Source organism: Emydura macquarii, unplaced genomic scaffold (assembly GCF_026122565.2).
Source record: "Emydura macquarii macquarii isolate MOO-44397 ecotype Brisbane River unplaced genomic scaffold, CSIRO-AGI_Emac_v2 contig_3122, whole genome shotgun sequence".
In the NCBI taxonomy this organism is placed as follows: domain Eukaryota; kingdom Metazoa; phylum Chordata; order Testudines; family Chelidae; genus Emydura; species Emydura macquarii.
In genome coordinates, this window is record NW_027133259.1 from 1,841,265 (window position 1) to 1,867,877 (window position 26,613).

The following is a 26,613-nucleotide window of genomic DNA, read 5'->3' on the forward strand; positions in this document are numbered from 1 at the left end:
AATTCAAAGAGAATGGGGTTGCACTGGTGTAGGCGAGGATCCAGTCTGGCCTGCTGAACATCTTTATCATTGGTGATAACGTGTGAAAGGGAAAGAACCTAGCCTGACTTTTAGAGTCCAGGTAGAGCCTGCAAGACTGACATTTAAGAAAAATCTTTTACAAATCAGTATCACAAAGCCTTCTGAGATCTCAAAATTGTTTCTAAAATAGTAAAATGCTACCATGTCTGCAAAGTCAGGATGACGATAGGCAGTGTTCTTACTGCACATAGTGGGGTCTACAAGCAAGAAGAAAAAGGGAAATTTTCACTGTCTTGTTGTTGTTAAGTGTCTGCAGCCTTCCTGTGAGTATGTAAATTACAATGAAGAAAGTCTTACTGTCAGGACACCACTTTGAGCGCTAACCTACAAAAGATATTTTTAATAAATAGGTGACCCACCATATTTTACATTGTATGTATCCAGATGATCAAAGACAACAAAAATTTAGCACTGAATGTCCTCGCACCTAAAAGGCAACGGCTGTATTTTAATTATATATCCTCTTTTTGGTTTTTTATTTTAATACACTTTGAATAGTCCCACAAAAGCATGCGAGTTCAACTTGCAGGGAGTCAACTGTTCCTACCTCTCCATTTTCAGTGCTTTATTAAAGAGTGGTGGTTGAAGAAAAGCAATCAAGCTTGTCTATACATCAGTATTTCACAACATAAAGACTAATGCCATGAGACACAGAATTTCTCAATAAAAGTTTTGGAATGCTTGGAAAACAAAATTTCCTTATTACAGTACTGATGAAATAGAGGGAGTTGTCATCAGAGGAAAATGAAGCACCACAATTTCAGGATTAGAATACAGAATGGAGCATTATCCGGATGCCAAGCTTTTAATTCCCTGGTTATAAACACAATAAGGTCTTCTCTGTTCCAGTCCTTTGTACCCCCCAAAAAATCTTAATAGCTTCCATTTTCTGTTGCCCAATGAATCTGTGTTCTGAAAGCATGTGGGTATGCTGAAAAGAAGCAAGATAAAAAAAGACTTTTCGCATTAATCATCAGGGTCAGGGAAAGTAATGCTAGGCATGATAAATAGAGTTGGGGATACAGAAACATTCAACGTTAGAACTGCACTCAAAATAATTAGATAATGGTTGGATCTGTATGAGAGGCACACAGGCTTGCTCAAAGCCCCACCTCCCCCAGTAGGTGTACGTTTGTGTCACCACTGGCCTTGAGAAGAATGAAGAAAAGGAAAGAGGATAGATAAAGGATAGCTGAAGCAAAAAAACACACTGAAAAATTGCAATGAAACCAGCTGTATCAATGTTGCTTCCTCTCAAAACAAAGAGGTGAACGCATGCACGTGCGTGCACGCTATATTAATACAGGTTTTGCTGGCCATTTTAAATCCAACCCATGTCTTAAAACAGGTAGCACGCGTGTCCACAAGACGAATGTTCACTTGAGCAGGAAAACATAAAACCAATTCAACAGAGCAGGTCATACATTTTTAACCTCATAGCATGGTAGGAAAATGCTTTAAACCTGGAGCAAGTCAATGAGAAATCTTCCCCACTGGTAAGCACAATAGCAGCCATCCATTTCAATAGAAGTTTATCAGCAGTGAAACCTGACCGAGATAAATGATGAAGCTTTTGAGCCACAGCCTGCTTCTGCCTGCTGCAGGCTGCCAGATAAAATGGGAACAAAAGCTCCCCGCTGCACCCCCTACCAGTCTCCATTAACCCCCACTGATGCTTTCTTATTGTCTGGGGGCTCCAGAACAGCATAGCATGAATCAGTGCATAAAAAATAAATAATAAAGCACATATGTGGCACAAACAAACCAGAAATCTGGCTTGCAAGAGACACTGACTTCTTTACTTAAATAGTAATCTTATTGCATCACTAATGCCACACACCGGAAAACAAAAGCAGCAAGCACTATTTAATGATTCTGTAGGGAAAATCTACTTGTATACAATAATGCGTAAGCACGCAGAAATGTTTCTCTCTCTCTTTTTCTTTGTCCATACACACATACACAAGGTCACTTATCAAGCCAGGAGCAGACTCAGATTTCCTGACTACCAGTTCCAAGTTTCCCCATTAGACCAGGCATTTTCTGGCTCAACGTAAACCCTCCACAGCCATGCTGCCTCCTGAAGATCTTCATGGCATAAATATCAGTGTCTATATAGCTAGAAACAACGGAAGTTGCTCTATTGTTTTAACAGTGTAGAATTAATTAAAAATGCAGATGCAATTAACGAACCTCAATTTTGTCTGTTTTCGCATCTCCCCAATATATTTTGCTTTCTGCATAATCCAGTGCCAGTCCGTTTGGCCAACCAAGTGAAGTATTCACCAGCACGACTCTGTCTGACCCATCTAATGCAGCCCTCTCAATCTTTGGAATTTCTCCCCAGTCAGTCCAGTACATGTATCTGCAATGGAGAGCAGAAGAGAAGTTTACACATACTTTAAAACCAATGCTTTCAGCATTCATGCAGTGCATCTCTCATACTTCCGGAACCAAAACCGGGTGATCAAAAGACACACAGTACAGACCAAGGCACTTCAAGAACAAATGGACATGATTTCTTTCATTAAAGTGGTCAGATTCAACCTGTGCAATATGTCCTCAAAGGTATTCATATGTGTAAATACACTGGTCATTTTAACAGAATTTCCATAACAATCCACTGCAATTCTCATACTTGCATAACCGTTTTTTATGAGCTGCAATTAATAGCCAATTCCACTCAATCACCTGAATCTGGAAACACAGGCAAAGACCAGAAAGAAATAAAGAGGACTAGTCAATTAGTCAAAAAGTAAATGTAGTTTTATCCATCCCCATTTGGTAACTAAAATAATCCAGACTTTTTAATTTCAAGCAAAAAAAAGGTAATATTCATGTTCCAGTATCTGCACACGTGCAAATAGGCATCAATGCCTATTTTACGAAATGTTTTTCTTGTGTTTGTAGTTGGGGAAGGGGTTGACATTTTTTAAAATCTTTTTCAGCTAGAGATGTACAAATACCATGTTAAACCAGAACTGACACTAATTTTTCAGCCATAATTTATTTAGTAACACTGAGAAATTGCACAATGAGAAACAGGAAAAGAATCCGAGGAAGAGTTTGAAAAATAAACCTAATAAATTTTAGCTTTGGAAATGTAAGACCTCCCGCAAATCAAATGGTACTAAAGATCACTTGTTCTTAAATCATCAAAGCAGTGTATGTACATCTGCATATCCCAAATCCTACTACAGTTAAAAGCTGATGAGTGAAAGTTTGAGTTAATGATATTACATTAAAAAATATTGGTATTATTTATATGTTTTCATACAGACAAGCCTGAACTAGAAAGATCACTAGGGTTTTGGGTTTTTTGTTTGTCTTTTAAAGAGACTATAGTATATTTGGCATCAGAGTGCTGCAATGAATTCCTGTCATTGTTAAAGGGTCCACATTAAATTTCTGAATGATACAAATTTCTTAAAACATTTATAAACAGTTCCTTACCCAACCATGGGATCCAATACGATAGCTCTCGGTTCTTCCAAGTCTTCTGATATCAAGATCTTTCTCATAGTCCCATTAAGCCTCGTCACCTCAATGCGATCAGTGCCAGTGTCAGTCCAATAAAGATTTCGGGCAACCCAGTCCACAGCAATGCCATCGGGATGCGCAATCTGTGCTGTGACAACGAACTGACCAGCTGATCCATCTATGAAAGAGCGGCGAATGGCCCTCACCTCATCATCAGTCCAATAGATGTATCCTTCCACAGGATCATAGTCAATAGCAATGGCATGACGGATGTCCTCCAGCTGCAAGACAATGTCTGTAAAATCTGGGGTGTCCAAGGAAATGCGCCTCAAGTCCGTCCTGCGGGCTAGGAGCAGTAACTCGGTGGCACCTGTATATACCAAAACCAAACAAAAAAATACCCTTTACTCAAAAATCCCACATAATACATATGTAGATTCTGCGTAATATTCTCACATGGTGCAAATTAGTGTCACCCCACTGACCTCAGTGCTGCTGTGCAGATTGATTCGCACTTGGGAATCTGGCTCAAAGTTCTTCAGTGTGAATTTTGGATCCAATGCTGAATGATTCTCAGGACATGAGATATATGTATGTAGATTTGGTAGAATTAGATTTTATATATATATATATATATATATATATATATATACACACACACACACATATACACACACACACATAATTTCAACAGATAATACCTGTTTATGTTTAAGATTGTTCTCGATTTACATTTTCACAGTGGTGGAAAATTACAAGAAAGTAAGATGATAATTATTTGAGAATAAATGTTGAGATTTAAAAAATAAAAGCTTTACAACTATTACAAAACAAATTGTCAACGTCATATGTCAAAATATACAAGGTGAATATCCTTAAATCAAACTAATAAATTCTCAAGCATCCTTTTTCTGCCTATCTGTAAATTTCAATTATCGATGGAAATACTTTTTCATTAATGTGTGTATGGTGCAATCAACATTTACCAATAAAAATTGAATCCTTCCAAGTGTATGTGTGCGTGTATATAACATACAGATTTTAAAAAAAGCATTGAAAGCAAATGAACAAGTTTGTTGCGACTATACGTGAACCAACCAAGAGTTGGCTGCACTCTTCTAGATAAAATATCTGTTGGAAACAGAAAAACCTCTCATTAAAAAAATGTGTATTTAAACAGTGTAATACCTATGAAACAAGAAGCTAACATAAAACAGTGAGAGTAGCCCTTCCTGTGAGAAATTCCTGTGTCAATCAACCTTGCTTGTTTAAAAGGGGGAAATGCATCATATTGCTGGGATTGACTTATATGAATCCAGATGAACTCTTCATTAACACATCTAATTAACTAAGTCTACATGAAGATGTGAAGAGCACCACCACAGAGGCTTACAAAGTCATGGTGAAATAAAGTGTACTGATGTCTTTACAACCTTTAGATTTACAGAGGAACAAATCTGTTCATTTATGCTGTATATGGTATTTCCATAGAGCACAGCAAAAATTGTGTATCCACCGACTGGTGAATTTGTCATTGTATCTGAACAAATTTTATTTTCAATTATAATTTATGTTGTGAGGTTTTAAAGATTTTCTATCCTATGCCAACAAATTTCACTTTTATTTAAGAGAAGTCATCTCACTCAATTCCAGCTAAATTGGTTTATCTATTTGGTATCTGTCAAAGGTGAGCTGCACCGGCAGTGCTACCTTGTGCTCAGGCAGGGGTTTGACCGGTGGTCCCCCTTTTTTCTACAAAACTTCATTCTATAGGGTTGGTCCTTTCTTTTGTGGCTCAGCCCTCCAGCTGGGTCACACGTTCTAGTCCACCCCTTTCAGGATATATAGAAAGAGAAGTCTACTAATTACTCCTGGACGAATTCTGTGCCACTACGCACATGCAGAATTCATGTCCCCCACAGATTCCCTCCCTCTGTGGGAGGAGGCACTGCAATTACACTTCTCGCCCAACCAAGGGCTGTTGTGGTGCCAGAACAGAGGGTAGCCAGCTCACAGGTACACCAGCCAGCAGAAGACAGGAGGGGGCAGTGGCTGCATTCTTCAGTGTCCTGCCCGGGGGCCAGGGGAGGAGGCACAGGATATGTGGGGAGGGAGAGGGAGAATGTACAGAGAGGGGCACATGAGGCTGCTGGAGGGTCACAGAATGGGGTTCAGAAGGGCTAGTGGGGGGACAGAGTGGGGGGAGGAGGCACAGGAGCTAGTGGTGTGACAGCATTGAGCCAGGACTGAATGGGAGTGGAGGTGCAGGACCACATGTGGATGGGGGGGCTGATTGGGGGTGCAGAGACCATATGGCGATGGGGAAGGAGGGGTGGCTGAGTGGGACTGCAGGGCCACATGGAGACAGGGAAGGCTAACTGGGGATGCAGGGTCACATGGGGACGTGTGGGAAGCAACACCACAAAGAACCTACAGGTCTGAACCCTGTAAGACAGTGTTTCTCAACCTGGGGATCGCGACCCCAAGAGCAGTCACTGGATGAATTGGGGGGGTCAACAGCAGGGCCGGCATTAGGAAGTAGCAATCGCCTGGGAGCCCTGTCACAGGGGGGCCCAGAAAGCTAATGTACATGTTTCAGTCGGAAGCCCCAAGCTTAAGAAAGGGGGTTATAAGATTTTCTAGTGGGGGGGGGGGGGGGAGTACCATGCTTATTTATTTATTTACGTCCAAAGAGGGTCGCCAGCACAAAAAGGTTGAGAAACACTGGTGTAGAAGACAGTGATTTTGAACAAGTGCCGTTTAGAACATTAATGCAAGCGTTCTTTCTTAGGAACGGACTAAAAAGCCCTATTGTATTCTTCATCCTACACCATCCCTTTCTCATTTAGGAATACATGTATACATTTTTTGGCTATTTAGCTAGTGAAAAACTTTTTTATGCATTACCCAATGCAGATTTTCCCCGTCCCACAACTATATTTTTACGCATCCTTTAAACTTTAACATTCAACTTTAACAAAAGAAAAACAGACCAGGGTTAGCAGGGTACGAAACACAGCAATTAAACACTCGCAGCTGGCCACGTCAGCTGACACAGGCTCGAGCTGCCAGTCTATAAAAGTGCAGTGGAGATGTCTGGGCACAGGCTGCAGCTCAGGCTCCGGGAACCTCCTGCGTCGCGGGGTCTCAGAGCCTAGACTCCAGCCTGAGCCGGAGTGTCTGCACCGCAACTAAACAGTCCCAAAGCCTGAGCCCAAGTCAGCTGAGACAGGCCAGCTGCAAGTGTTTAATTTGTGTGTAGACATGCGCTATGAGACCCATAATTACAAAAGCTCAAAAAGAGCAAGCAACCTGGTCACAGAAGTGTATTAACATACCTTACTCACAAATAAATAAAAGAAAACTTCATTCAATGTCAAGGTCAAAACATGCCCACAATGAATTATTATATATACAGGAATAGATGCACAAGTAATCAATCTGCCACCAACTACCTCAACTATTCACAGCCAATTAACAAAAAATGCTCCAATACGTCCTCATCAGAATCTACATAATCTTTTATCCAAGCTTCCATTTCAGCTCAATTGTAGAAATCATATGATTTTTTAAATCACTGGTTAACCTTTTTTATCATCCTCATCATCTACTGCAGTTAAACTGGTATGAATGCGTTACCCTCAGGTTTGCAGTTGATCAAAAGAGGTCATAAGAAGAATTTCAGATGTCAGTAATTTTAATGTGTAACCTTTAAAAGCTTTCTTGCATATGGCAGAAAGTTATGATCATTTCTAAGAACTATTGCCAGTCTACCATAAAGACTTAACCTGAGTAAAGTGCTATGTCTGTACTGAAATTCACCCTTAAAATTGACAAACTGACTTTCTGATGGTTTCCAAATAAGCCCCATTTTTACATAGTTCAGTATTGTGCTTTCGGGTTACAATACTTTTATTTAGTCAAACAACAGACAGCAAACTAGTCTACACTGGGAACACACATTGTGAAACACCCACATCCTGAGACACACAGCTATACAGATCTAACCCCTTGTATAGACAGTGCTAGGTCTATGGAAGAATTCTTGTCGGTCTAGCTACCGCCTTTCAGGGAGATGGATCAGTGGAGGTAGTGTCTACAATGAAGCACTACAGTGGGGCAGCTGTAGCGTTGCAGATGTGCCACTGGAGCATTTTAAGTGTAGACATACCCGTGTCTCTATCAGGACCCCATTCAATATCAGGAAATCATTAGCTTTCAATTAACCTGTGTTGCACACAGGATCTTTGAGCTAAGAATTTCATGGTCTTCATCAAGGACAGTGGTTCCCAACCTGTGGCCTGGGGGCCAAAAGTGGCCCATGGGGGCTTTCAAAGTGGCCCACCACTCCCCTCCTGCTGGCTGCAGAAAACAGCCGCTGCCTAAGGACCCAGATGGAGCGCACTGCCACGGGGCTAAAAGACCAGGGCAGGCTCCTTGCTGCAGCCAAGGGGACGGGAGATCAGCGCTCCCCTCACCCTGGCTGTAGCAGGGAGCATAGCAAAGCCCTCTGCCTGGGTCCATAGGTGCTGGGGTCCCTCCTGGATCCAGAGGGAGGGGAGCACTGATCTCCTGTCCCCTCGCTGCAGAAGGGAGCCACTGCCTAGAGACCCAGGTGGGCACACAGGGCTACAGGATGCATGCGGTATCCCTGCTGCAGCCAGGGAGACGGGAGATCAGCAAGGAGGGAGGCAGCCTCCTCCCTGAACTCCTTCCATCTGGCTGCAGGGGGGGCTGCTGGCAGAGACTGGTGCCCTCCAGGGTTATAAAAATGATATCTGTGGCCTTCCAGGCAAAAAGGTTGGGAACCACTGATCTAGGAGAAGAGCAAACATTCCACTCACCAGACAAACTGACCCCTCCACCCCCTAAAAACATGACCAATCAAGCAATAAAAAGTTTTAAAACTTGCTTTAAAGTGATTACCCACACCTCTGTAAATAGACAGCTATCTGGCTAGTTATATCACCTTCGAAAGCCATTCTGTTAGGAAAATGGGAATTGATTAACAGAGAAGCACCTCATCAGAAGTTTAGGTTGAAGAGAGATCACTTCAGATTACCTCAGCAGGCTCTCCTTGTCCTGATTTATACCAAAAGTAGTTAATCTCAGAGGCTGGAATATCTATAGGATGACCACTGGCCATACAGCACCACCGTGATCATCACCAAGGAACAAACTCCAGTTCCAGAGGTCATTTAAAAACAAACAACACACATGACTAAAGTCCAGCTGCAAGACTCTGTACACACAACACAGAGTTTCCAAGGTAATGACCCACGATAGTAGCTGCTTGTAATTTTGTCCTCTGACACCACAGTAACAAAGTTTAACCTAAAATGTGCGCGGTTTTGTTTAATTTCAGTGCAAGATTAAAAACAAAAGCAAGAAGCTTCCGCCTCCATAGGTGAACAATACAGGAAAAATTACACTCTGTATGCACACTTAAGAGGAAAAAATGCAGGAAAGAGGATTTCAGGTGTGAAACAGGGTTTCAATTCGTCATTTATTCGGGCACTGTAACTCTTTATGAATATACAAAACAGCTCGTAATCACATCACCACCAGTGTGGACTCAAACGCCTCTCAGATTTCAGTGGGAGAGGGAAACATCTTGGAGCAACCAAATGTAATGCACTTCTTTCCAAGTCAAGAGTTACAGAACTACAGTCAACATTAGCATTTAAAAATATGCCAAAAATACTGAAGTAGTGTTATATACATACATACATACATATATATATATATTAAAGAAACAGGCAGGCTTTTAGAATCAGGCCCTCTGATTACCATCTTGCTGATCTCCCAGACAATTTATGACAATTTTAGCAGCCAATAGTTTACAAATGATTAAAGTTGGAGATCAAGACCAAGTTAGGTGTTAGTGGGAGTCCCCTGGGTGTTCAGCACTTTTTGAAAAGTCAAGCCACTTATTTAGGCGTCTAAGGACATAGAAGCCTAATTCTAGGCACCCATGTGAAAACTTTAGCCTACTTTTATTAAGCGGTTTGAAAGCTGGCTTTACAAGTTTGTACATGGTGTACTGTATGAGTTCTACCGCTCCTAATATTTCTCTAGAAAGTCGCTACTACAAACCAAGTCTAATTTAAACACATGTTGGGGGGTTTGGGTGGGGGGTAACCTGGGAAGGGATGGGAAGAAGCAAGCTGATACTTGCAATGACATAACTTCTAAGTCCAGTGCACTATGACCTGCCAACCTTACAATGAATTCCAGTTTTACAATGGTATAAACTAGGCATCTGCAGCTTGCTTGGTGATTAGTAAATTATTGGACTTCAAAACCATTGCTGGTCCCCTCAGACTAGTAGCGTTTTCTTGGTATCAGTCCAGGTCTATATAAATAAGACCCAGGCCTAGGACAAGTCTAATTGTCTCTCTGTGCCTTAGCAAGCATAAGTCATGAAAAAATCCTCAATACAGTTATTACATATTTGATTTAAATTTCCTGCTCCTAAAAAAAAATCTTTCCCTTAATTTTTATCCCACCTATTGTTGTACCAGTTGCTGACAGTCTAGCCCTGCTCTCTCCCAAGAGGAGAGAAGAGAGAGAACCCCAGCAAGACTTCTCATCTAGATGACAACAGCATGGAACTTGCAGAGGAAAAAGAGAAGTGTCCAGAAATTAATGGCAAATTTCTCTCTCTCATGGAAAAATGAACGATTCTTGATCTGTATAAGAAGATCTGAATTACAGGCTGTGGAGGCAGAGAATTTAGAAGCTTTTTCCCAAGGGGCACTCTTAAACTGCACCACGAAATACAGAGTTCTGGTCGCTGTCCTCAAGACAAGAAAAAAAAGAAACCCAGTATCAGGGTTGCTAGATATGGATGGGATAAAGAATGTCTTTTCTTGACAGTGAACAGGAAGACCAAAGCAAGGCTCACACTAAAAACAATGTGCAATGCTACATTATATACATGTCACGTCTCCTCACTAAGTGAATGCAACTACTGTAGTATTCATTCCTTTCCAAGAAGCAATAATGGAACTGAACTGGTGGTAGAAAGAGTGGGAAAGTTTAAGAAAAGGTCTAGTGGTCAGAGAGACACCAAGTGCAAACGAATGAATGGGGGGATCTTCCCAAGATCAAGAAGCAGCAGTAAGCACCTAAAACAAACAATTTTTTAAATGATAAAATGTGAACATCCATCAGCTTGTATAAACAGTATATATACAGTCACAGAGTCAATAGATTTGGGTTCATAAAGTGCCTGCCACACTGAAAAACACCCCAAAGTGCTTTACAGAACAGCAAGTTAAAGCATCAGTAGCGCAATGACAGTGAAGGTAAAGTATACCAGCAGTAGCAGTTGCATGTTCCAAGTAGCTCAGTCAGCCTTGGACATTATCGATTGAGGAATTGTTGGCTGGCAAACTGGTTATTCCCCCTCTCTTTTCTTTGAGTGGTGGGGATTTGTGAACTTTTACCCAGACGCTGGAGGAATGTGAGCATTGGAAGGAAGCCCAAGCCCCAATTAGATAACTGTTTTCTTTTGGAAGGGGAGTGGAAATGAAAGGTGACTGACCAGTCAGTATTATTAGTCATGAGGAGAATAACTAACTCTACATTAACCCTTCCTGAAATACTCTGGAGAGAAGTTTATGGAATCTATCCAAAACAGGAAAAGAAAAAAAAGGAAAGGTATTGTTCTGAATATCAGAAAAAAATGAAGTTCCTCTAAGGTGCGATTTAAAAAAAAAAAAGCCAGAAAAAACACTTTGCTATAAATTGAGACTATTAAAAATGCTAGTTGTCGTGGAAACTGCTCAATGAGGGTCAGCCAGCCTCACCTTTGGCTGCAAGGATCATCTATCAATGCCAAACCACAGCAAACATGCACACAATACTCACCGTTCAAATCTTTCCTGTTCTGGCCAGCCCACTAATCTAACATACCAGAAAAATAAGGATCTTTGCTTCTCAGAGGTATTCCTTTCAGGATGAAAGGATTTATTATTTAATTTTGGAGCTATCATGATTCTTGCCCTGATCTTTTATCAGAAGATAAAATTGCCTTGAAAGAAAGCAGCATTGTGTCTCTCCTCATTTTCACTATTCTTTATTCTAACTGGAAGCCATCTTTTTTTTCCCCAACCAAGTTAGAAACATGTTACATTTCAAAACCTAGGCTGAAACTTTAATTATTCAGCTTTTTTCGGTTCTTTCAGCACAACTGAAATTTACTGAATAGAACTGGCACATATGGAAAACTTATTTTTTGTCATTCACTGTGTTCAGTTTCACCCTTTCCTTGACAGACATATTTAACAGGCCAACTGCAAAGCAAAAATGGAAAATCAATGTATTTCACTAGTGTCAGTAAGCAGCCTAAAAGAGGAAGTCTACACATAAACAAACATAGATTTACTTCTCTTAGATGCTTGGAAATCCTGCTGGACTTATCTGTTTAACTGTGATGCCTGCCAAAATTCATAATCTTACATCTCAAAACTACCAAGAGTAACTGGTTGCAATTTGGAGCTGGGACCCCTGGGAGGGGTCAGGAAAATTCTGTCTCCCTCATCCACAGCAGTCCAAAGTCTCTGTCACCTTCATCTCCTCAAAGAAGGAGCACAACTGTCAAAGATAATTTTTTTCCAATTATTACATAATCCCTGGGCAAAGCATAACAACTCTGAAAGCTGGATCATACCCAACATACTGGCCCTTCCCTAATTCCCTCTGGTCCTATCCTCCACCTAGCAAAAGTCTCTGGGCAGCTGTGATTTACCAGACTGATGCAAGCTGGGCATTAGATAAGCATGGTGTGACAGCATAGAATGGGAAAAGGCTTGAGATGCATATTTTTTTACTTTGTTTTGCACCAACTATTCTAATCCAGTTTAGCAGTGGTACACAGCACATACTGGCTAAGGAAACGGATTTTCCATTTTTAATTTTCATTTCACCCCTTAAAAGGAGGGCCCATTATTTTGGATGATTTAGTGGCAGCATAAACTGACAAAGTCATAGAGTTTAACACCCAAGGGGCCCGCCAGATCAACTCATCTGATCTCCCATATATCAGAGGCCACTGAACACCATCCAGCCACCTCCACACCAAACCACCATCTAACCAGAATTAGAGAAAAGTATTATAGCCCTCAGGAGACTAAACTATTGTGTGCCACAGGCAGAGAACAGGAGAAACACACAACTTTGATATCAACATGGTCATCCAGGTGTCTTTGCTGCACATGCTCTCCACTACTGGCACGTATTACTTGCACAATGCTTTAAAGTGATTTTCTTAGTAAACAGAACCACTGATATATATGAAGAGCTATTCTAGGTTTACACTGTACATCTGAACAGAATCACATTCATGGTTCAGTGTCATGTTCTTATGGAGAGAGAATGAAGTAAAAATGGAGTATGCTGACTCATTATGAACTGGGCAAAGAATATGCTGATAAATGTATGGCTGTGAATATTGTATCAGATATCAGAGTTTAAGTCATCATACAAAACTTTTATTTATGAAAATAAATTCTCTTCATCCACTTGCCTCAGATAATTTATTTTGACAGGCGTTAAAAATATCATTAGCTTGTTCATCATGGTAAGGGTGGGAAAGCACATTTTGTGCAGGGGCTGGCAATTCCTCATGGCAATTTTGCAAGGCTGCTTTAGAACCTTTTTCCTTTTTGCTCTTCTATGTACAAGAGGCAATTTATTTTAATAAGGTTCTCACAGACACATCTAGCCATGTTAAAACAATCAGGAGGAGGAGTGAAATAGGGCGAGATAAGACGAAATACTGAAGAGCAGCTGACGCGTCCTAGAAAATGTTTTAAATTAAATATAAAAGGGCATCCATATAAGTACTTTAATAAATAATTCCCCCCAAATTATTCTATTTAAAATTCCTTCTGCCTGTATTATTTTCTGGGTCCCCCCCCCAACCTTTTCAGTGGGGAGAGAGTCTGCATGAAAAAAAGCTCTGTTTTGCAAGCATTAATTTGATCCTGATACTTATTTTTCAGCTGTTTGACATCAGCATCGTTATAGCAATCCAATTCAACGTTACAAATGATTTAGATTTTCAAACTTGAGTGCCTCAAGGTAGGTACCTGAATCTATATTTAGGCACTTCAGTGAACATCACCTGATTTTTCAGGGAGGGGTGTTGAGCAGCCACAATTACCAAACAAGTCAGCCAGACCTCCGGGTGCTCAACACTTCTAAGAGTAATGTCACTATTATTTTAGTGCCTAAATATAGATTCAGGTGCCTCATTTTAGCCACCAAAGTTTGAAAGTTTCGGCCTATGATGTTAGGCATACATGAGGCAGGAGAAGTAGCAGCATCTAAAAGATATTTTAATTTGTTGGATATCATTATTCAAGAAGGGATGAAAATATTCAAATGTACAACAACAACAGGAGTGCTTTACAGATATTAATTTGTTGAGGCCAGGTCTGTACTACAGACTTAGTTATACCGATATATGTCACTCAGGGGTGTGAAAAATCCACGGCCCTGAGCAATGTAGTTATACCAGCTTAACCCAGTGTAGACATTGCTATGTTGGCGGGAGAGCTTATCCTGTCAACATAGCTACCGCCTCTCACCACTACAGGAGCATCTTCACTTAAGCCCTGCAGTGGCACAGCTACACCTATGCAGTATTTTAAGTGCAGACCTGCCCTAAGAAGCAATATATGAGGTAGTTCCCCCCCCCCCTTTTTTTTTTTTTTTAAAGAGATGAGAAAAACAAGGCTCAAAATGCTTGTGCAGTGCCACACAGTCATTCAGACTAGATCCCCAAATCTTCTGTCTCGAGTACCTACTCTTTTAAAAAACAGAATGAAGAGCCCTTTAACAAAATACAATTAGAAATTTTCCAGGCATAAGCAAGTCTTCAGGGAGCGTTCCCTATAATTTACACCCATATGGGAAAGCATACATCACACTATTTCCCACAATATTTCCAACCTGTGAGCCCATTCACATGCATTATCAAATGAAACTGACCAATGCCTTTCTTGTAAAGTTTATTCCAAAATAATTTTTCAAAAACAAAGCCTACCATCTTTGCAGGTCTTTCCATTCTCAAGGAGTTTCACACCCGTGGGACATGCACACTGATAAGAAGGCTTGATAGGAGACATTAAACACAAGTGGGAGCAGCCACCATTATTCATTTCACATGGGTTTGTAGCTGTTGAATATAAATCACACAGATTAATGTTTCTGATAACAAATGACCTCATCTCACATGTCAAGAGGCATTAGGCTTTTGAATGGTAAGAGTCTGTGACAGCAACGTGGGTAAAGGAGGAAATAATAAACACAGACTAAGCAAAAGTTAATTCCAAGCATTAAGAGTGGGTAATTATTGTACCCAAATGCAAACACATCGCATATTTCCTTTCTTGAAAATGTGGAGTTTGACTCTACATAGGGCTCTTGTTTCATCTGCTCTCTTATCAGTTTCACAAACTGCTCAGCACCAAAACAAGCAGCAGCACGTCCAGAAATATAAAAGGCAAGCATAATAAATTCACTAAAAGGTTAAGATGGTGGTAATTCCACAGAGCTAGTCTTGTTTAACACCATTGGCCACATTAACAATAGTTTCCATTCAGGAACATGGACTTTTCAGGTAATGCTCAAGAGAGAAAAAAATACAAGTGCTCCATTGTCTAAATCTCCAGCACATGGCCCCTTAAAAAATAAATACATAGAAAGGAATGCTGCACTGCATCACTTAGGCAGGCAAGAGGAGGAGGAGGAGGGGCGAGATGTTTTATGGATGTTAAAGAACAACAAAGAATAAATACTCAGTGTCCTTTTGGATTTATTCCCAAATCCCCTACTTTGGAAACTGTTGCATCATAAAGCAAATGGAGCCACCCAGCTCCCTCACAATTTCCTCCCATCCCCAAACGGGAAGACAAATTAGACTCCTACAAATCAGTTCCAACCTGCAGTTAGAAAAGAGAGCAACACTCCTTACCATTTGGCTGCCTCTGTTGGCTGAAAACATGGATATCCATGGGAGAGAAGATGTTGGAATGTATTTCACGCAGGTCCTCTCCAGAGTACTTGTTGCAGGCCAACACAGAATGAGTGTTCCAGTCAGTCCAGTACAACGTGTCCCCAAACAAAGTCAAAGCGAAAGGATGTGGAAGGGATCCTTTAACCACTGCTTGCCTAACAGGGCACAAGGAGGAAATCACATGCAATTAAAACTACACTTTTGTTTTGAATTTTGTTTTTCAGTAGTGTAGTATATACGAAAAGACGTTATACCGATAGCACTGATGAACAAAGCCTTGTTTTATCCATGGAAAAGCGCATCAGCAATGTGCCTGACAAGAGGGGCCATGTCTAGAGATCAGAGGACAATTGACTTTCTATGGGCCAATGCCATTGATGCCAGTATACCAACAGATGTCAGCTGTGAGGTGTATATAGCTCCACTAACAACTACTCCTTGGCACTTTTATAGTGCTTTATCTTTTCAAAATGCTGCACAAACAGAGTCATATTGAGATCATCAACTCATTTCACACATGCCAAACTACGGATAAATAATTTCAGCCTCTTCCAACCTTGACACAGATTTAGAATGGAAAGGATTTGTGATCTATTTCCAAGCCCCTGGGCCATTCATCTCTTCCAGCTTTATTATTATTTTCAAACATTAGAAGAATAGCGATAGTATCAAACAGTGAAATATTACAAAGTGTTTAAATATTTGAGTTCTTTTTATGATGATATATTATACTAGTTTATTTTAATATTTATTAAAAGTAACGCCATTAAGAGTCTCTTCTATTGGGCTTCCAATTGCTAGGACATTCCTTCTCCTCCCAGTTTCCCCTTTTATGTGGTCCATAGCCATCCCCAAAATGCAATAAAACAACGTGTGGAAGCCAATATTTTCAGGTTTCTGCCATGTTGAAACCTCTCATCTATGAATCTGGCCATTGAGGATTCAAACTAAGTAATTTGCTGCACCGCACCCTTTAAACAAACAAACAAAAAAAAGCAGTTCTATATCATCTGACACAAAAGGCACAATGTAACTGACTTTGAACACCTCTTTGCCCAGTGTTCTGTTCTGTATGTTACCTATTCTTAAGACCTCTATGCATTTGCCATTCCTTCCTTTCTTGGTGTCACTATCTAGCTTCTGCTTAGAAATGGATAAAGCAGGACTTAACTACAGAAGCTGCTATATATTTCCACTAGACATTCAGTTGCTGGTACAGGTCAAACTCCTTTTGGCAAGCTGCATTTCCTTAAGAGGTTTACTAACATAAAACAGACATTCCAGAAGACAGTTATGTAACCCCGCTTCCCATGAATTCGGAAGACACACTCCTGACCAAAGATTAGGGTTTGAGGTACAAACTCAGTTTCTTTGGGATCAAGATTTATAAGATGTATGAGAAGCCTCATTTCAAAGTCTTTTCTTCAGTGGAAAACAATCCCTGGTTGCATAACTTGTTGGAGAAATATCCACACACTCCCTCCTACAAAGGAGGGAACAACTGAATGAGGGATAATACTCTTGCTTTTCAGACCAGTGTTAAAAGCATAGCAGCAGGACAGCATTGTGAAGCATGAAGCTTGAACACGTACTGTACCATTGGCTCTTCGGATAAAGGACGATACAATTTCTAGAATTTTAACTCTAGCACATTTAACTATCAATACACTTTTAAAAACTGCTACTCTTCTATTCACTAGAAAAGCAAGTAGATTCACTTAATGGTCATGTTTGTGTTCCAACACCAAACTAATTAAAATCTTCTATTTCCTTGTATTTTGCAATAGGTTCTCGGATATCAAACCATAATTGCTCTTCTACGTGCCTCCATCTAAGTCAGACAGGTATTTATTAGCACCTAATTAAAATGAGGAAACTGAAGTTCACACCGTGTGAGAGATACTTATAATGTAGTTTTCAGTTGAAATCCAACATTGTGACAATGAAGCTTGAACTGCTAGTACTCCCAGAATAATGGAGTTTAAAAAACATATGCCAAATAGTCTATAAAAGCTTTCACGTTTGCATAATTGCACAGGTTATAACAACAAGGCCAGAATTTGTTCAAGTCTTTTAACAAACCACATGATAATTAAAACAGCAGAATTCCAAGGTCTCACTAACTACAAAAAAAAAAAAAAAAAAAAGGCTTCAGAGTGGTCTGAACACCAAGGGAAGATTTTTTCAAGGGTGCTCAGCACACACCTACAACGCAGGCCATAATTTGCAAAAGAGCTCAGTTCCCATTTAGGCACCTAAATTAAGTGCCCAGATTTTTAAACATCCACAAGCCCCAAAGAGAACACATTGAGAACAATGGAAGATGCTGGGTGCAGAGCACTTTTGAAAATCTGACCCTTAATATGCAATGCATAAAGTGAAATGTAATTCTTATCTAAGCCTGACCCTATCTGGAAAGATTCATAAAGACCAGAAGCTACCTCACTTGATTGCTCTGACAGATGCAGTGAAAACCATTCTCAGAGAGTAGTTATCAGTGGCTCACAGTCAAATTGGAAGGGCATAGCGAGTGGGGTCTCGCAGGGATCAGTTCTAGGTCTGGTTCTCTTCAATATCTTCATCAATGATCTACATAACAGCATAGAGTACACTTACGAAGTTTGTGGATGATACCAATAAGCTGGGAGGAGTTGAAAGTACTTTGGAGAATTAAAATTCAAACTGAAGAAATGATCTGAAGTAAACAGGATGAAATTCAATAAGGACAAATGCAAAATACTCCACTTAGGAAGGACCAATATCAGTTGCACACATATAAAATGGGAAATGACTGCCTAGGAAATAGGAATATAAAATACTTAATGGTTAAACAGTTAACTGTTAAGTATTTGTCTTACCATTAACCATTATTGGTTAATGGGTGGCGCGGGCTCTCCATCTCCACAGTGGAGGCGGCTACACTGCTGATGCTTGAGGAAGCCAAGGCCCTGGTGCAGGCACTGTGGAGAGCCCCACGGCAGAACACCGAGACGGGGGTCCCCTGGGGAGCCGGGATGCTGGCGCTACCCAGGGCTATGGGGAGGGGCGGAGTGGGGGACACAAAATTATATTGGCTAAATAGTTAAGCGATATAATTTTAATAGTTTAAACAGTTACCGTTTGTAACCGATATTTACATCCCTACTAGGAAAGAGTACTGTAGAAAGGGGTCTGGGGGTCATAGTGGATCACAAGCTAAATATGAGTCAAAAGTGTAACGCTCGCAAAAAAAGCAAACATTCCGGGATGTATTAGCAGGAGTGTTGTAAGCAACACATGAGAAGTAATTCTTCAGCTCTACTCCATACTATTCAGGCCTCAACTGGAGTATTATGTCCAGTCCAGGCAGAGCAGCCAGGACCCACCATGCTTGAGGAGAGGCAGGACTCTAAAAATCAGTGCTTTCCAGTCTGGCCTGCATTTAGCAGGCCATGCACCGTAACTTAGCTGCCAGGCCATGTGCTTCAGTGTGTAGTGACAGTCACTCATCTACACTAGTGCTTTGTCTGTGCGTGTGACAGACTGTGAGTAATCCGTAGGTGTAAAATAGTGGATGTAAAATGAGCACAGTCGCATCAAAATGTTTACTTGAAATATTGCAGTGATTTGTAGTCCTTAATGGTGTCTATACGCCAATACATTTTTTATGAGTTGATAGACTGATGGCCCTTCAGGGTTGTAAAAATTATATTTGTGGCCTCTGAGTTCTAATAGCGTTTTAGTGATGGGAGAAGCGAAAGTGCACTTTTGTCAAAGTGAATTCCTCTTGTGCTGTGTATCGTTTCCTGACTACAACCAGTGATATTAGGAGCACGGTAATCGTAGACACAGTCAAATTAAAAACAGATTTTACCAAGAAGTTTGCTATTGCCTGAGGAAAATTTAGTTCCAAGTTAAATGTATTTGCATTTATACTATTTTTTAAGATGTCTATATAATACCTTTTGGGGAAGCGGAAAGACAGAGTAAAAACTTACTCTATGTGGCTATCGAGATTTAAAACAAACAATGAATACAAAAGATTGACGGCCAAGCATTTACCTATTGCATATTAACAGCAACCAAAAATCTTTCCTGCTGTGGAATGAGTGGGGTTTGTTTGTTTGTTTGTTTGTGTTTATTTGTTTTTTTAAAGGACACCATACTACATAAAAACATTTTGCCTACAGATTATAAAATAACAGCCAAAACTGTAAATGTGCAGAAGTGGCCAGTTACACATCCATATTCTTGATAGACTGGGATTTCCTGAACAAGCTATACAATATGCTGCCATCCGTAGAATCCCAAATCCAAGAACAGATTACATCCATTCAATTTAAGACAAAAACATTTACAGACTTTTCCTTTTCTTTTTTAAACGCACAAACTGAAAGAGGGAAGAAAGATGGTATATTCCCAAAACTTAAAAGGGAAAACAATTAGACCAAAGGATGCAGCATATCTAGCACTGTGGATCATCCCACACCTCCTTATTCTATCTAAAATGATGTCATGCCTCAGTAAACCCATTATTTCCTCCTTACATTAAATGAGGAAACTCATTCTACCTAAAAACTGTATTTCAATAAATCCAGAACATATGGGGTGCTTTCAGCCATTCTACTTCTCTCAGCTGTTTATATTCCATCTCCACAGCACAAAGAACTTCATTCTTTTATCCATATTATACACAGAACTTATTTAGTATACACTAATGGCTTCCAGCATGGTCTAATAGACACTGAATAAATCAAAAATGTTCAGTCAGCTTAAGCAACATTTTGTTTAGTTAATAATTTCCACGGTACAGAACACATGGGGCAGTCCAGTAACACAACTGAAACAGAATCAAAACTGTTGAGCTAAAATTATAGGTCTCAAAAACTGAACAATGGAACTGTAGACTGAGATAATAACATAACTTCTATGATGCAGCATCCAAAACTGAAGTACCCTTAATCAATAGTCATTTAAAAAAAAATCTTAGTCAACATTTCTATTTCATCAGCTGCAGTACATGGACAGAAGGTATTTGGATCCACTAGTAATGGAGGGTGATTTCCTCCTCTTCATGTTCCATGTTGTAGTGGCCAATCTCAGTGGAGGAGTAGGAATTATCCTCTGTACATTTAATTCCACCTCTCAAATGAAGATCCTGTAGCCATGACCATCTCCCAGCTGTTCAGGGGGGTTTTACAATTGAGTTTCAAAAGCGAAAGGGGAAAAAATGACGCTATGAACCCCACCGCCACATGCTAACAGAACATAAAAATAGCCCTTATTAAACAAGCAAGCTTACAATACCATTGATGTGAGAAATAGTTTTTCATGCACAACATTTGACCACTCCTGTCCGTCAACTGAGAGAAGAGGGAGCAATCTTCTGTTAAGATGGGTTGATCTGATGGTGTAGAAATCCCAGTTGCATGCTTGAGTGTTTCCACTGAACTGAGCTGCCTTACCAAATCCTTAATAATCTATCCAATTATCCAACAGTGGATGAAATGGGCCAATTAAGTTGAACATTTAAGTTCATTTATAATATACAGGGACATTCCACTTTTATCTGAGTATTCATTACCCACTCAAAGGATTCCACACCAGGAATATAAGTAATGAAATTGATGACCTGCTAACTAGGAAATGATAGGTGATGATTTAAAACAAGAATCTCCACTATTTCAGCATTGCTACATTTCCTTAAAAACTTCTCAGTAGTATGCCAATTAAACCACACACAAACGCACACATGAAAAATAATCCTATCATCAGCTCAAAATGCTGACATGTCTGCAATGTTTCCCATTTCTTGTTCTGTGGTGTGGGTGAGGCACCTTCCCTTCTACCACAGGCCTCCCTACATCCCACACTGCCACAGTTTGGCTTTTCCCACACCAACCCCTTTCAGACAGGCCAGGCCTTGCTTCAACAAGTGTCTTGGACAGCTTAGAGGCAAAATCTGCCATTTTACTCTGAAGTGACAGTGGAATATTAGAGAAATAGAAATCCAATTTATAATCTGGAGGTAAAAGTTTTCTGATTAGCCATGAAATGAAGAACACGGTCTTTAGGGGTTACTGCTGGCCTGTATCTACATTTGCTGGTTATTAACCTATTGAAAGCTATGACATCTTTGATACTGTGTAATGGATCTGGTTTTGGTTAATACTACTCATTTTTGTCACAGATTCCATTATTTTCAGGGTTTTTGTTTTTTAAATCCCTACAAATAGTTTTTGTACAGGTATTTTACTATATCAGTGATAGATGGGAAGATGCCCATATTTAAAATGTCATATTCGTTTTAGTATATGAAAAGTGTAATAGGAAACGTACAACAGCAATAGACTTGTATAATAGAAGTTAAACTCCTTCTTTTAGTAGAGAATGTTTCTCTCTGTCTAGAGACCTAAAGAACTTTTTGTCGAAAGTTTCTTTCTTTCACCAACAGAAGTTGAAGTATTACATCACCCACCTCATCTCCCTAGTATCTGTCTACAAAGTCATTTAATTGTGCCATAATCCTTGAAAAACTTCCAAGTTATATATCCACAACTCTTGACATTTTGGGATATTTGCTTGTACGTGGGTGTGCTGTTAAACAGGTTTCACCGAGAATCCCAGGCCCTGACAAACTAAACCGTATGGCAGTGGTCGCCAAACTATGGGAGCTTGTGGCAAGGCCGGGCCAACCCCCACGGGGGGGTCGGGGAGCGATCACCACACTTCCAGCCCCACTCCACCCCCAACCACGCTCCTCCCTCTCCCCCAGTCTGCTCTGCCTCCAGGCCCAGGCCAGCCCTCATGGGAAGCAGGGAGCATAGGCATATTTTGACTTCTATATTTGGGGGGGCAGCTCCAGTCAGCTCTGCTGTTGAGGAAGCCCTGGCTGTGCAATAATGGGGGGGAACGGGGACTAGCAACTGGAAAAATTAGTGCACCACTGCCCTATGGACTATGGTAAGCTAATAAAGAGCAAGACACCCAGTAACAACACAGTGGTGACACCAAAAACCAGACCAGTAAACTCTAATTTCTCCAGGGATCAGGTGTTTTTTTCTTCTGCCAAGATAACAAGTCTTTTTAAAAATAATTTAGAAAGTTAAATTTGGTTTACAAAGGTCTTCTCCAATACACCAAATGCTTTGTTCAAATATCCTTATCACAGCTCAAGCATACTCCTAATTACCTGACAAAGTGGGAAAGCCCAGGTTATTTTGCGGATATAAAATAACGTTATAAAAATATTCAGTATTTCCATTACTTTTGCTTTTTTTAAAAACTGCATCTGCCATGTGATGCTTCTTAAAAGTCTCCATGGTTTAAAAAAAAAAAAAAAAAAAAAAAAAAAAGCCCTAAACAGTACATAATCAATCTTAAGTTTATTATGCATTTAAAAATGCACAATTTTGTAGCTGAACAAGAGGTTTGCTGGTGGACTAGGATCAGGACATGAAAGCTTTACCTTTGAAAACTACAGGTGAAATAGTGCTTGATAGTGAAATGATTCTGTGGGTCTCAGTTTAGTCTACATTTGTGCACATCACAAAATTGCCTCAAAATTCAGTTTGATTCAAAGGTCTCTGCTGAAAAGGAATTTGGAATGGAAACAGCATGGGATGTTGTCGCTCAGGAATGAGGGATGCTGAAAGAACTAGATAGAACAAGCTATCACAGTGGAAGTCCCATGTACTTAACTCAGTTTTGTTTTGCTATTTCCTCACTTTTAGGAGCACTAACAGTGTATTTTTTTTTTTTTTTTAATTAAAAATGTAATGATGTGAGGCCAGTTTTCAATTTTACCTTTTAAAACAGTAGATATTTTTATCTAATGTACTCATTTATCAGTCACTGAGATGAGAGTTTCTGCTGTATTTTTACAAACTATTTCATCTGAGGCACTGAAAGTTCTATTTTTCTTACATAATTACCCTTAAAAATGCTCTTTAAGATTACTCTAAGGAAATATACTGGATACAATTCAGCTTTATTTTAAAAACTTAAGAGCTGTTTTAAAAACATGCCACAAGAAAATAGCAATATTTTTCACATTTAAGTTTGATATTTTAGATTCAAGCACAATTAGATAGACTATAATCCTGTAGTCTTTGTTTGTCTGTTTCTACTTTACAACTATTGAGGTAACCATTGCTTCTTTGTAAATATTCTCTGACCACCTAACAGTCTTTGTGAATGTTATTTTCTGTCAGCGATGTCCAAGTGTGCATTCCTGAGCTACTGGTCCACCACTTAGGTGGATGAAGGGACTGTCCCTTCACGGTTCGTGAGAATGCACAAAGGCCCCATAAATATGCAGCCTGTTGTGACTTACTGCTTAACTAGAATCACTAGCATGCTAATGTTCACAAGCCCAGACATCTGGAAATTGCATCCTTGCTGCATCTTTCTGAAATAAAGTGCCCAGGGCACTTCTAGCAAGAGTTGGGGAATTAGCTCCAATTCCCGTCCAAATAATTTGTGTAATTACATTCTGCCTACCTACCCCCTCCTCCCCTGCAATTTCAATTAGCCATGGTATTCTTCCCTTCCTCTTCTCAATTGTCATGCAATGTTAACAAAGCTATTGACTTTTCACCCAGAGATGGCTCCATTTCAATGGCTGAAGAAATTTAAGTTTTTTTAAGATACACATATATATACATACACATATATATACATGCATACACGCACATAACTATGCAATACATCACAATCCTATTGCATGCATAAATTATATGTACACAAAGATAAAAGGTTCTATTGTAAATGTAAGACTTCATATTTGTAACTTTTCATCAAATCTACAACAACTAATCATCTGACAGACACATGATTTCAGCCTTGAAAGCAGCCCCACAGTGCTTGAATGCAAACTCAGAAACCCAGGAAGCATTTGCAAGGCAGTGAACATCTGACAGTTGCTGAAAATATGTCTTCTTACTATGGACTCCAAACCCATCTCATTAGCACAAACACTTCCTGGGGGACCATGTAAGTGTACTTCCCTTCAGCCAATAATGTGTTAACTTATTAATTAGAACTGCTGCTGCAGGGTAAAAGAGGACAAAATTAATTCAAGAGCTGCCTTAGCAGGCCAACCTCTCTCAGTACTCTGCTCACAGGAGAGCTGTCTGCAATTCAGTTTTGTTTAATTAGTCCCACAAAAAACAACTGGTTCACTCTGATAAGGAGGGCAAGAGCCTCAAAAAACAAAACCACATCTTCCGTCAGCCAATTTGATTTAAAAACTATTATTTTTCCAATGTGAAAAACTGCTCTTTTAAAAATGACTATACATTTCTTATTTGCAAACCAAGGACATTCAACATCAACTTCTGCATTACCATCCTGCATTCTAACATGCCCATCACTGACGTAGTCAGGCTAATAAGTCCCATGGCTAGTACACAACTACATATGATTACTTAAAATTTGCGGTTTGGATTATTTTTTAAATGTAATCTCATACCACAAATTCAGTGGGCGAGTTTTACTATCAGCTATTACCATTTGAATAAATGAAGAGAAAAAGCATTGCTCACATTGCCACAGGGTCTAATAATCATTTTTTATTTAAAAACTTGCAATGTTTAGAAGGAGCTCATCTATCCCCCTTTCTAGTAAGCAATAAAACATTGAATCATGGTCTGTTGATTTCTCTCTCCTCCTCTTCCACCCTCATCCGCCACCCTCCCATCCCCAGAGAAGGCGGTAAGAAAGGGAGAAAGTAAGATGTCATGAATGCATTGTACTATTTATTGTCCTTTGTTGCTGACAGGCACAGCCGCCTGTTGAGGTTAAATCCATATATTTTGATTGCCATTTAGTACAAGATGTGGAAACGGTAGACTAGAAGATAAAGGATAAAAAGAAGACTGCATATTCTCCTACACTTTCTGGTATGTTCAGCAACACCTCAAGGCTTCTCTCTCTCTTTCACATATTTTATTATATCCTTCCTGGACCAATGTTGGCACACAGGGCAGAAACTCATCTATTTCACTCCTCTTTGCCATTTGCTGTTGCTTCAATCTGCTCTATGATATTGAAATAGACCGTTCTGTTCCCTGCTACTAGTGGTGGTTCTTATGGTATCTCTTGGTTCCCTCATTGTCTCCCAGCAGTTGGTTTCCACAGGGTAGTCTGTGCACTGGCATCCAAAGTAAATGCCCCAAATACATCCAGCACTTCCTTCCAGTTCCGGTGGATATGAACTGCTGGCTGGTGATTTCTCAGATCTCTTCATTGGTAAGGCCCTACTTAACTTGCAATATTGCAGAAATGGCAGATTCTGCAATATCAGCCTTCCACTGTAAGTCTGACAGCGGGAGCCACCGCTCTCCGTTCCGGGCAGCCGAAAGCGCAAAATCACAGAGAAGTAAAAATGGACTTTATTCCCGCAAATAAGGTCCATTATTATTTTTCCGCAATTTTCCATAGCTTGTCCACAACTCAGCTTCAATTTTTTGACTGTCAGCCGCAATTCAAGAAGGGCCTTATTCATTGGTGATTAAATTTTTCCATCTAATGCCCAGAATTTTTTGTAGGCACTTATTTTCAACAGTGTCTAGTTTTCTGTCTGACGTTTCAGGAGCTCTCCAGCATTTGTAGCCATATTGTTAACCCTGAGATTACATCTGGGTTAAAAATTCTCAGGTTTTTTCTGCTACTGTATTTCCATATGCTGTGAGTTTACTGTAGATGCTCTTCCTATTCTTGACGTTATTTCCTTCTCAAGGTCTCTGCTAGCTAGTATAGTGAATCCCAGGTAGATGAACTGTTCAACTTTTTTGATATTTTTGCCTTCTGATATGATGTAGCTGTTTGATGTCAAGGTTTTGAGGAGACGTGTGTTAGCATAACTAATTTTGAGCCCTGCTTGCGTGAGCCTTTTTGCCAGATGATCTGTCTTTGTAGCTTGTTTGAGGATGTCATTCAGTAGCGCAATATCATTTGCAAAGTCTAGATCTTCACGGCATTTGCCATCTACCCAAGATATACCAGTGTTTGTGTTGCTAATACATGTCTTCATTATCCAATTT

General features: G+C 40.0%; 1 protein-coding gene across 1 annotated transcript in view; it reads right to left on the minus strand.

Moving 5' to 3' along the window:
• The window catches only part of LRP6 (LDL receptor related protein 6), a 154,683-nt gene that overhangs the window by 53,671 nt on the left and 74,399 nt on the right, over window positions 1–26,613 (minus strand). Inside the window, exons 4-7 of the mRNA XM_067531046.1 lie at window positions 15,548–15,744; window positions 14,618–14,749; window positions 3,535–3,931; window positions 2,275–2,446 (exon numbers count right to left, since the gene is read on the minus strand). Of these exons, the coding sequence (XP_067387147.1) occupies window positions 2,275–2,446; window positions 3,535–3,931; window positions 14,618–14,749; window positions 15,548–15,744 (898 nt within the window). The remainder of the gene's footprint in view (window positions 1–2,274; window positions 2,447–3,534; window positions 3,932–14,617; window positions 14,750–15,547; window positions 15,745–26,613) is intronic.